At 43.9% G+C, this 12,853-nt stretch overlaps 1 protein-coding gene across 2 annotated transcripts in view; it reads right to left on the bottom strand.

Annotated features, from left to right (window-relative positions):
• CLN8 (CLN8 transmembrane ER and ERGIC protein) overlaps window positions 1-12,853 on the bottom strand; it is a 234,678-nt gene that overhangs the window by 184,777 nt on the left and 37,048 nt on the right. For both annotated transcript variants that reach the window (XM_078647909.1, XM_078647910.1), the window contains exon 2: window positions 1,258-1,908. In XM_078647909.1, coding sequence (XP_078504035.1) covers window positions 1,258-1,803 — 546 coding nt within the window. In that variant the 5' untranslated portion in view covers window positions 1,804-1,908. The remainder of the gene's footprint in view (window positions 1-1,257; window positions 1,909-12,853) is intronic.

Genomic DNA, 12,853 nt, shown 5'->3' with positions numbered 1-12,853 from the left:
CAGGAAAAGATGAACCCATGGTACGACCAGAAGGTCACTCTGGTGGAATACCAACCTGGCGAGAAGGTGTGGGTGATGGAGCCTGTGGAGTCCCGAGCCTTACAGGATTGATGGACAGGGCCCAATGACATCAAAGATAGTATAGGGGAGGCCACCTTCCTGACTGACCTCCAGATATCCATGAAACCCTTAAGGGTCCGGCATGCTAACAGACAGAAATCCCACTTCAAGAAGTCTAAACTGACAATGTTCGTGGTGATAGATGGTGGTGAGAAGGATGAAAGTGAACCCCTCCAGGAACTATTGTCTTCAAATGAGCAAGATGGGTCAGTGCAGAGAGTTGTCGACACACTGGCAGATGGGGCAGCAGAGAGACTATCACAATTTACTGAGACAGTTTTCCTCCCTTTTCTCCCTTACCAACTCACCAACTGGTGTCTCCATAACATTGGTATAGGGGCAGCATTCCGCTCAACAACAAAATATACAGCCTGTCTGATCAGGTAAGAGTATGTATCAAAGATGAGGTTTTTAAGATGATGGGCCGGAGGCTGTTCAAGCCCTCCTGTAGTCCCTGTTCCAGCCCAGTGGTGATGGTACCCAAGGCTGCCCCACCAGTCAGCATCCTAGAAATCAGGTTCAGTGAGGATTACAGGGGCCTCAATTCAGTCACCAGGACTGATGCCCACCCCATTTCCAGAGCGGATGAGCTCCAGTTTACCTCATTGACAGGTTAGGGGCTGCAAAGTTCCTTAGTACCTTTGTCTTTATGTCAGGGTATAGGCAGATTGTCCAGAGGGGTCAAGGAGAGGTCAGCATTCTCCCCCTCATAAGGGCACTTTCAATTGATAGTTATGCCCTTTGGGCTAAAGAATGCCTGTGCCACCTTCCAGAGGTTGGCCAGCTTGGTCCTAGCTAGGCTGGAAAACGCCAGTGTATCCTCCCTGAATGACACTGCTGTCTTCAGCTCCAGCTGGGACGAACACCTGCTCCACCGTAGTAAAGTGCTTTAGACTCTGAAACAACCAGGCCTGACTAACAAGGGTCAGTAAGTGCCAGACAGGGCAGGGTTCTGTGGACGATAATTATAAAAGGTTCTCTGAAAAGCCCTCAATTGCTCCCTGGATGTAAATGTGCGCTAAATAAAATGCCAAAAATAAATCATATTCTTTATTAGTTTTTTCAGTCACAGGTGAAATAATTATTACACTTCAACTTTACCTCGTAGATTGTATAAAACTGCATTTACACTCTTACCTTAAGAAGCATCCATGACACACAGGTGAAAGGAGTGCTCATTTCCATGAGCAATGTTATCACTGGTATATAATGTCCAGCTGTGCTGCAAACCACAGCACCCAAGAAGCCCGCAAAGGCAAAAAAATGATGAATGGCTAAGAAAATATCGCATGTCCAGAAAAAGATATTGAACGTATGGAGGGCCACGTTTTCAAAGAGGAAGAAGCCGGTTGACACCAGAATGGCAACCCATGTCCAATCATGCTGTGATCGTACTGGGTCTGCATACAAGTCCGTGTCAAAAAGCAGAGCCCTCAAGCCCACGACAATACTTTGAATTCCAAACACTGCACGGGTGGCAGCCAAATTCCAAAAGACCTGCTCTTTGGCCGACAAGCAGCGATAAGCAGAACTGAAACAAAAAGATAGCCAGTGTGAAAAAATGAATATTACCAAGTAAATGGCAAAGCCGGCAGCTATCACCTTGACACAAACTTGCCATGAAAAATAGGGCAAATCATTATCAAAAATAGGTGTTGTTGTTTCATCATCCAAAAGAAACATGCTTTTGAATTCTAGAAGAAGGTTCAAGGCTCAGTTTGTTTGATTTCTTCTGACACACGTTCGGCGATTGTACATCTAGTAATGTAGCCCATGCCAAACTTTCATCTGAAAGACAGAAAGAAGTGCACTGAAATTAGCAAGGTTTTCCCAAAAGAGTATAACTGCTTGTATTGTCTTTCCACAGGTACTATGCCAACCACACCTAAATAAACAACAATTGGTAACGCTTTATCAATGAAAGCTACTTCATTTCAAGCAAATTTGTTACTTGAAGCCAATATATTTTTTTCTGAAATTAAATAAGAACCTTCGAAATGTAGCAAGTCTCCAGATGTATCTAATTTTGCAGGGGTTGTAAAATATACATTTCTATTCAAATTCGTTTATTCCATAATCAAATCTTCGTTTCTTTACAAGTACACACTTTGATGACGTAAGTAAATACTTTATTGTTTGACTATTTAAAATCTTACAATATACAGTTACAAAAATACTTTTAGTATAAAACCAATAAAACTTTCATCATAAAATTCATGATAAATATATCATTAATATACTTCATTTAAGACTTAGTCTGCTAATTTTGTTTTTACCATTAATAAAATTTTTACAAAGGTAGCATTCATGGCTATATCATTTGATTGAAGACAACATTTCAGGGCTTGCCTACATGATCGTATTCCGCGTACATTAAAAGGGACTTTAAGTAGTTTTGTCCTTTCATTTCGGAGTCCCGGACAAATACAGAGCAAGTGGACAATATTCTCCTTTAATAATAATAATAATATTATGAAACTTATAATGCGCTCAGCTTACCCTGGGGCATCCCGGCGCAGACGGACCAAGGAGAGACTCAAGTAATCATTATTGAGGAAACAAGAAGGTCTTAAGAAGTTTCCTAAATGGTACGATCTTAGGCTCAGAACGAATCTCGAGGGGCAGGGAGTTCCATAAAGTCGCCACCTGTACAGAAAAACGTCTGCCCCCAGTTCGAACTCTCCTTACTCTCGCTGACTGCAGTAGATGTTGTTGGTCTGAGCGTAAAGGACGTGAAGGCTTATAAGGACGGGCCATATTACAAAGAATAGGGGGACCTTTGCCATGCAGAATTTTGTGGGCCGTGCATAGCGCCTTAAACTTCACCCGCTCCTTCACCGGGAGCCAATGAAGCATCTTAAGGGCCGGAGCAGCGGACTGTCTTCTAGGAACATCCATGAGAAGTCTAGCCGCTGCATTTTGCACCTGCTGGAGAGTTTTAAAGGTCGCTTCGGGCGCGCCAAGAAACAACGCATTCCCGTAGTCAAGCCTCGAGAGGATTAAACCACGTACCAAGAGCTTCCTTGCTGGATCAGGAAGTAGTGGTAACACCTTTCGAGCTGACCTCAGAAGACCGAAGCAGACCCCCGCGGTCTTCTTGGCGTGAGTCCTGAAGGACAGATCTTGCTCCAACCATACTCCCAAGGACTTGATCTCCTTCTTGGGAGATGGTGGCTCACCAAGAGACCGGGGCCAACAGCTAGCAATAATGGAGGGACTGGTATTACCCAGGAGCATCAGCTCGGTCTTTCCTCCATTAAGCTTTAAAGCAGAGTTGGACATCCAGCGATAGACATTAGCCAGGCAGTCGTGTAATACCTCAGGTTGTTCCGCCAGCTGAGTAAGGCCCACCACCAGCTGAGTATCATCAGCATAGCTGATGATCTTCACCCCCGAGGGGGCGACTAACCTTTCAAGTGGAGTCATATATATATTAAATAAGGTAGGGCTCAACGATGAGCCCTGCGGGACTCCACTTTGAAGGGGAAATAGGGCACACTGCTCTGCTCCTTCCCAGACTTGGTAGAAACGGCTGGCAAGAAACGATCCCAGCCATTTCAGGGCCGTCCCTGAGACACCTACCTCTGACAGACGCTGGAGGAGCACCTGATGACTCACGGTGTCAAAGGCAGCACTCAAGTCCAGGAGGATCACTGCCACTGACCCTCCTGAATCTAGAGTGCTCCTAGCTTCCTCCACTACTGCCAACAGGGCTGTGTCTGTTCCCTGGCCGGGACGGAAACCAGTCTGGGAGTCTCCCAACAGGTGGTTGGACTCTAGATGGTAAGAGAGCTGGCGGTTGACCAATTTCTCTGCAACTTTAGAAAACCCAGGCAGAAGTGAAATGGGCCTGAAGTTAGTCAAGTTGGATGGATCCAATCCTGGCTTCTTCAATAAGGCTTTTACCACTGCCTGTTTCCATCGCTGGGGCACGGTCCCATGGGCAAATGACAAATTTAAAAGGTCAGTCAGAGGGGCAGACAAAGCATTTGCCACAAGCTTGAGGTATTTTATGGGAACTGGGTCACTTGGAGATCCACTCTGCATCTCAAGCAAAACTTTCGTCACCTCCTCTTCTGAGAAGGGGCCAAAGTGGGCTAGCTCAATAGGGCATGAAATTTGACAAGCCGTCGACTCCAAGATTTGAGGAATATCAGGCAAAGAGGATAATATTTTCTCTATTTTAGAATGAAAGAAGCTCGCCAATTCCTCACATTTTTCTTTGGGATTGTCATGCACAACTGGAGGAACCGGGGCTTTCAGAAGTTCCTTAAAAACCTTAAACCTTTCCATTGTTACATAGTCTACATATTAAACTCCTTTCAGAGATTTTCCAAAGAGGGAGGTGGCTGGTTCCCGGAAGGATTCCAAATCTTGCTTTGAGAAGGATTTGTTTGTTGTTTCCTGACCATGGTATTTCCAAATAGTCTTGTACCTTCTTTGTTTTATATCCATTTATTATTGTCCAGGCATGTTTTCTTTTTGTAAGACTATCTTTATCATTTACAATTGATAGGTGATTTGACGTTCTATTAATTATTTTCTTAAAGGAAGCATTAGTTATGGAATTATTCCAAATTGAGGTGACTGCAAACTCTTCTATAGCCTCTTTAAGAAAAATCCATGGTGTTGCCTTTGTGTTATTACTCATCTCCTTCCATAATAACTGAGACATTTGGTTATCTTGATCGTTTTTAATCCGGTTCCAGGTTTTGATAAAATGTCCCTACCTCGCATAATATTGGTTAGTTAAGCCAAACTCGAGTCTAATTTGGGCTGGTGAGGCATTTGTTGGGAGATGAAATAGTAATTTATATGTTTTAGATACAGCATTATTTATTGTTTCCGTATCCCTTCCCATTATTGACTCACTGCCGTATGTGATTGTTGGTAGAAATCGTGCCACTATAACCTTTAAAAATGGCCCATATGTGAGGTTGCCCAGCGATCTCTGCAAGATTCTAAATGCGGCTGTTAGGGAGTTGGACTTCCTCTGAATATCTCTTATTTGCGGCTGGTAACTACCCCTCTCATGAAAAAGTATGCCCAGGTACTTATATACTTCCACCTGTTCTAGTTTGGTGTTTTCTATATATACCAATTACATTTTTTTCTTAATTTTTTGCTCTTTGCGACAATCATGATCTTTGTTTTAGTTTCATTGATCACCATCCCATTTTCCCTTACGTAGGTACATGTTCCAGAAATTAGTCGCTGCAGCCCAATTTTTGTTTGGCTTAAGAGGATGGCATAATCGGCATACAGTAAGTTTGAAATATGCCTATCCGCTAATTTCGGGGGGTGGGCATTTAATTCATCTAAAGTCCCTGACAAATCTGCCAAGAATAAATTAAAAAGAAGGGGGGCCAGTACGCAGCCTTATTTTAATCCTTCGTTGGCTGGAATTTCCTTCGACAGCGTTTGCCCATCCCCCATCCTTACCCTAACCCAAGTTTTGCTATACAATAGCTGAATCATTTTCAATAGGGCCGTTGGAAGGTTAATTTCTCTAGGCTTTTTCCACAGTAAATTCCTTTGGACACAATCGAAAGCTGATTTAAAATCAACGAAACAAAGATACAAGGGCTGTTTGAGACTAATTGACTTGTCCATTATTAGAGATAAACCCAAGATGTTTGTTGATGTCCCCAATCCTTTAATAAAGCCCGTTTGATTCAGTGGCAGGATCTTACTTTTTTATTGCCCAGTCATTCAACTCATTCAGTAAGATCCTAGCAAACAACTTGGCATCTGTATCTTGAAGTGTGATGAGCCTGTAATTTTCTGCAAGCGCCCAGTTCCCTTTTTTGTAAATTGGCGTTATAAATGATCCTCGCCATGACTCCGGGATAACGCCTTTTTTAATAACTTCATTAAATACCTTTTCTAAATGTGCTGCCCATAGATCTGGATTCTCTTTGAATAGGGCAAAAGGGATACCGTTGGGTCCTGGTGCTCCATCTTTCTGTTTTTCTATTAATTTTCTTAGTTGATATTTTGTTACTACAATTGGGGTTTCCATATCTCCATCGTGGGTATCTGTCGGTTGGCATTCAATTTTCTCTATTGTCATACTATTTTGGTTTAAATGTTTTTAAGAAATGTCACCCATTCCTGCTCAGTTAGAACGGAGGAAACAACCCTTTTGTTTGGTCTAGCCAAACCATTCATAATTTTCCAGAACTCTCTTGTGTTTATCTGTTTGCTTGCGTGGTATATTTTTGCCCAAAGTGCTTGTTGTGCCTGATTTTTCTCATCCCATATTAATTTCCTTAGATTTTGATTCGCAGCTTTCAGTTTGCCTGATGTTTCCTCGTTAGGAATAGTTTTCTTGATTTGCCTTATCATCTTATGCCGTACTCTTTTTAGTTTAGTAATGGTATATGGCAGGTTTATATATGATTTGTTTTCCTTTTGATCATCATTTTGATTACTTTTATCCCGTCGTAGCTGAGGTTGGGGTTTAACCAGCATCATGGTAAATTTTACCCATTGTTCTATTGAGGTTTCAGATGATCTTTCATTGAAGCACAATTCTATTATTTGACTAACTTGATCATTCGTCACATCCTTGTTCCTAGTAGTCCAAATTAGTTTTTTATAGTTTACTGTTCCAATATGACCCGGGACAGTTCGAAACGGTTGATTTGCCTGATTCATAAGGTTAATCGTTGTTATCTGCTGGCAATGATCACTATCCGTGACTTCCTTTATTTGATATGCAATGATATTATGGAAGGCATTAAGAGATATCATTGTGTAGTCAATCCTTGACTTTGACTTGTTCTTAAAATATGTATACGCTGGAGGTGAATCTTCTTTAAAATCGACCATTTAGTATACGCATCTCTTCCATATCTTTGACAAAAGATATTGCAATTTTATTACTAAACGGCAAGGTTTCTTTTCCTAAATCCTGTTGTGGGATAGCCATTGATAATCCTGTGTTTGACAGGTGTCATCCCTTGTGAAGGATGGCATTAAGTTAAGGTTAAAGTCCCCAGACACAATAAAATCAGCTAGAGGGTCTAACAGCATTAACTCCACGAGAAGGTTATACAGTATACCGCAAGTTGATTCCCTACTAGGGCCTGTTGGCTGAATATAAACATTAATCAGATATGCAGACTTTAGTTCCTGTTTCGTTGTTGCTTTGATGACGTGTTTAACCTACCCAATTATCACCATTCGTAATTTAAATCCCTACCCAATTATCACCATTCGTAATTTAAATCACACCAAGTCATCTCCTTACTAGAGAGTCCACTTGAGCGTATCAGTTTAATTATCAAAATGCAAGGGTTATATTGTATAATATTGTTTAATATGAGACTCGCAAATATTTTTGCTTTGCGCAGCGCAAGCAGTGCTCAGCTTGGTCAAGCATGTACTGGGACCAGTATAAATTCAAGTGCGAGCACCACTTTTAGGGGCAACATATGCTTTTACTGTGTGTACACCAGCATTCAATTGTAAAATAGCAAAAACCAAGTGATCCAACAGATTTAGCAACATTGAATGGGTGTTAAAACCACTTCTGCAAACACAGGAGAAGAGGTGAAACAAACACTGGCAAAGCCAATAAGCCTTGCCTTTTCAATACGAGCGGCAAGTATTGGCTTTGCCAATACTTGTTTGTAGAGCATTGTTTTTTTAAAGTAAAAGAAAAAAAAAGAAAATACTGTATGAAATGCAAACAAGTCTTAAGGAATATTAAAACTGTACATTCAATTTAAAAAGTACAATATAAAGAGAACAGTTTACTTTTTAAATATTTCATGCAGTAACCTCTGACTTGAATTAAAAAAAGAATAAAGTAGTGTCACAGTTTAACTGAAAATGCTAACCAATGTCTAATTTACTTACTACGGGGTTCAAAACTGAAACAAATGCCACAGCCATGTGGAGCGCAGGATCAGCTCACGGAGCAGATTTAAGTGGCTCTTGGCGAAGAAAGATCTGCTTTTCAATCCTTTTAAGAACACCTTCTGCCTTAAATGCCAAATAAAAGACTGCAGCAGTTTGTCTCCCCCAGCCACATAAATGTTGCGTTTGTGTATCAAGGTCTAGAGTTTAGTGCAAAATGTGGAACACAAGAGACGATTCAAAACCAACTCAAATAAAGGCTGCTCTTTAGTCAAACCCTGACACATATATACACATTTCTGTAATTTTACTGACAAGTTAGGAGGCTGGGGGAGCAACACAGCACACGTGATGGGGAAAGCAGCGCTTGAAAGAGACAGTAAAGAAAACATACAACCCAATGGAGTGCTTAAAGAAAAGAAATAAGTAATTTCCAGATTTGAGCAGAAGCAACCACTCAAAAAGATGGTAAAGAAGTGATGCTCCAGGGGATGGAAGGGGACAATCACAAGCAGAAGGAGGAAAGCTACTGAACACAAAAAAAGCAAATGAGATTGACAAGAAAGCCAACCAGTGATAAGCAATGGGTTGACATAAAGCCAATTTTCAGTATTGATATTGTGGACTATAGGTTTTCCACAAAAGACAACAAAAAGCTGTCTGTAGGGCAGATCTAGAAAAGGTACAACATCCTTGTTTCAATGTTAGGGCAACATTATCTAAGCCCACTTACTTACTTGTATTATGTTTATAGGAAAGGGCCTCTTTTTGCTTGGTTAGCCCCCATTTTCTGCCTGGTGTGATTCTGGTATGAGATCACCCTCACTATTGTTTTATTCCACTTCCTTCGGAGTGGGTCCAGGGGTGTGGAATTTGAACGACCTCTGAAGGTCCCTAGTAAATGGTACCGCGGTACCTAGGGCATGGGTACTGAAAAGGGTTCTCTGGGGCTGCAGGACTGTTTCTGCCACTCCAGGGACCCCTCACCTAGGCTATGTACTCTGCCATTTCAGGATGCGTGTCTTGGTGCAGAGAAATCCGAAGAATTGACACAGCACCCAGCCCTATGTGCCATGCCACTTAAACATTGCATAAGATATAGGTAAGTCGCCCCTACTGCAGGCCTTCAGCCCCAAGGCAGGGTGCACTATAGCCTAAATGAAGGCATATCAGAATGACAGATATGCCCCTACACATGTCCAGTCTATTCTGATATTGTAAGTGCACAGGGAAGCCATAAGGAGTACATGGGCTGGATACTTATCAAAACGAGTTTCCTACCTCCATGATGGCTTCACTGATTTCTAAGATGTTTGGTACGAACCATCTTGTCTTAATAAATCTTCACTGATACCAGTGTCATATTTATTAATAAAGTCCCACAGGAGACCCTTTTAGAGGGTGCCCTGAAAACCTACCATGCACTGCTGTGGTCTCTGACTTGTTTTTACCAGTTTGCCGCCACCAGACATGTTTTTGACCTCATGAGGTGAGAGCCAGCGCTCTCAGACGACAGAGACAAAGACTGTTCTGGGCAGAGGCGCGTCACACCTCCTACAGGACAGGATGGTCTTCTTGGGTGGGACGCTTCAAAGGGGATGCCGCCTTTGAAATCCAACCCAAGAACCTCCAGATAGTGGGGGAAGCCAAGACCCCTTTCTTGCTCCACTTTTGGTAGGTGGAAAGGCAGGAAAATTACTGAGATTAGGAGGTGGGCGCCCACTTAGCCTACACCACCCTCGGGAGGGGCAGACGATGTGAACCCCTCCCCTGAAATTCCACCATCTTGGGATGGTGGAGAAACAACCTATCCAGGATAAGTTAGTGCCCCTTCCCACAGGACGTAGTCAATAGAGGGTGTAAACACCCTAACGGTAGGCAGTCCATTGCTACTATCTGTCTTCCCTTGTAACGCCACTAAATTCCGTATTTAGGTGGCACCCTGAGACCTGAACTTCAGATTGGACGGACAAGAGAAGACCAGGACAAAGAAGACCCGCTGCACACAAACTAAAGCCCTGCTGCAGAAGAAAAAGCAGCCAAACCCTGCCTGCTGCTCAAAGACTCGACAATTGTTGTCTGCTGTGTCATCCTGAACCTGAAAGGACTCCAAGAACCCTGGAGCAACTCCAGCCTTCAAGAAATCACTAAGAAGCTCCCTTGGACCGAAGATATCACTCCTCTGCACAAGCAGGCCCCGATACCGTGAAGTCCAGTTTGTCGACTTGATGCTCCTCGACGCAGCACTGAAGCAAGATAAGATACATCAGCTCAGGAGGGTCAGATCTGTCTTCACACCAAGTTTGGAGAAACAAGGACCTACATGTGCCATGGCGAACCAAAACATGGGGTACCAGACTCAACAGCAAACACCTAGCAGAAGAGTCCACACCAGACTCCCAAAAACATCACATCAGAAGCAAGCACGTGATGAGGGACATCTTCCTGCTGTCCCGAGAGCGTATCTCAAAGTTGGCTGCTCCTGACTGCGAAGATCTCAAGATGCACAACGCCAGGCTGAAAATAGGACCGGCACCGACCAACCAACTGTGCTCCTGTGGGCCCAAAGTTCTTGCGACCTACTCCATCAAAGGAGCCCCATTGGACTTACCTGTAAGTCCTTTACCACATGGTTAATGTGATGTTTCAATCCTTGTTTAAAAATTACAAACAAATGGTGTTGGACTTGGACCTTTCCACAGGGTCATACCCAAACGTTTTGCCTTTGCCCTCCACTTTTTGCCGAATTCATTTTTCCTGGCCTTGGTACTCTTTACAGCTGCTAACCGGTGCTAAAGTGCTTGTGCTCTCTGCTCAAAAACATAGTCACATTGGCTCATACCCAACAGCGATATTTAATCTACTTGTAAGTAAAGTAGCACTACATATGCCCAGGGCCAGTAAATTAAATGCTACTAGTGGGTCTGCACCACTTATTGTGCCACCCACTTAAATATCCCTTCAAAGGGTCATAGGCTTGCCATTGCACAGCCTGTGCATGCAGTTTTAAACTGTCATTTAGACCTGGCAACATAAACCCTTTGCCAGGACCAAACCTTAACTTTTAATACATATACGTCACCCCCAAGTTAGGCCCTGGACAGCCCAGGAGGCAGGGTGCAATGTGTTTAAAAAGTTAGATATGAACTTTCAAGATTTACGTGTCCAGGAAGTGCAAAACTCTTACATTTATTTTTCACTACTGCAAAACATATCCCGACCACTGGATAGCATTGACGTTGCCTTATTACATTTCATACGTGTATTTTCGAAATGGAGAAGTCGGGTTTTTGATCACAATGTAAAAAATGTCACTTTAGAAGAAAAGGGTGTGTCCTTAATTTTCAACCCGCAGTCGCAGGAAACATGAGGCTGTATTTCAGGTCCAACTCATGCAACCTGCGTTGGACCGCTACGTACATTTTCCTTTGGTCTTGTACTCTCTGCGTATAGTCCGGATATATGGAGATAGAATGACCCTCGAAAAGGAACTAGCCTCTGTATCGTGACAACTGCAGCAGGTAGTCTTTATCTCTGTAATTAAACAGTTTGGCAATAATAGCCCATGGCGGTGCCCCCGGCCTGGGGGGGTGGGGCAGAACAAGTGCTCGATGTTGAAAGATTTGGAGAGGGTCTTAGGAGCGATCACCTTAGTGAGCCATTCTTCCAGAAATAACTCTATGGAGGGGCCTTCTGCTTTTTCGGGTAACCCCACAAAACATAAATTATTCCTATGCGACCTCCCCTCTGAGTCCTCCGCCCTCACGCCCAGGTGTATCACCTGCCTCTTTAAGTCAATCACCGTAGCACTGAGGGTCTTGACCTCAGATTGTAGTGCACTAACGCTCTTCTAGTTGGTGGCCACTCTGTCTGACACTTTCCGCAGATCTTCCTGTAGCTAGTTGACGTCTATAGCCACAGAGTCAATTCTATTGACCATGTCGTTCCTGATCGACTGGATGGCTTGGATCACATCCACCAATGTGGGGAGATCGTCATCCCATCCACCTGGAGGTACCAAGTCAGCACCATTGTGGTCTTCACGTTGCTCGGGTCCCTGCACCTGTGGCTGTGCATAGATAGAGATTTTATTTGATGCGGCTTGGGGATTCTGTCCTTCCCCATGTTTGTCGGCTGGGTCGCACGTCCCTCCGGGGGTATGGTCTGTGCTTTCTGGCTATCAGGAACCTTATGCACACAGGCCTCCCAACCAATTGCTCGAGGGACCACAATCTCTCTCGTCGTCTTGGTTCCCTCCATGGGAATGATCATGCCTTCACCATTCATCCGTCCGTGCTATTGCCTTCAGGAACCTGGATGCACAGCGGTATCCCCTATAAATGATCCCAAGCCTCCGTGTGCTCCTATCAATCTAAGGGGCCCCTCCAGACCAATGGCTCCCTCCTCGATGCAGGAAGAAGGCAACCAGCACTGCAACCCTGCCAGTACAGTAGCATGTACGTTGAACAGCCCCCCAGTTTCAATACAGTTTGTGGCCCTGCCGTTGCCCCTGCCACCACCAAGCAGTCCCTCAAAGTTATCCCGACCCAGCACCAACAGATTCTGCCTGGCTGTGTACCAGCGGGACCTCACTGTTGCCGCTTGCCATCGGCTAGTATCCTCACCGGCAGCCCGGGGGAAAGCACCGCATTCGTAAGTTCATGTGTTCACTGAAGGGAGCGGGAAACACGGCTCCAGCAATATCCAGCCGTCTGCACTCTTCCTCTCTGCCCTCCTTCACCGATAGGCAGGTGCAGCGTACCTCTGTCTCACTCTACTACGTCCCGGGGACAGCCACAACTTCTATCATATGCCGCCATTCTGCCGGCTTCCCCAGAGATGCCAGGATCACCGAATTCAGTTCCCA

Source organism: Lissotriton helveticus, chromosome 6 (assembly GCF_964261635.1).
Source record: "Lissotriton helveticus chromosome 6, aLisHel1.1, whole genome shotgun sequence".
Taxonomy (NCBI): Eukaryota; Metazoa; Chordata; class Amphibia; order Caudata; family Salamandridae; genus Lissotriton; species Lissotriton helveticus.
Note: the sequence above shows the minus strand (reverse complement) of the source record. Positions and strands in the feature narration are given on the sequence as shown.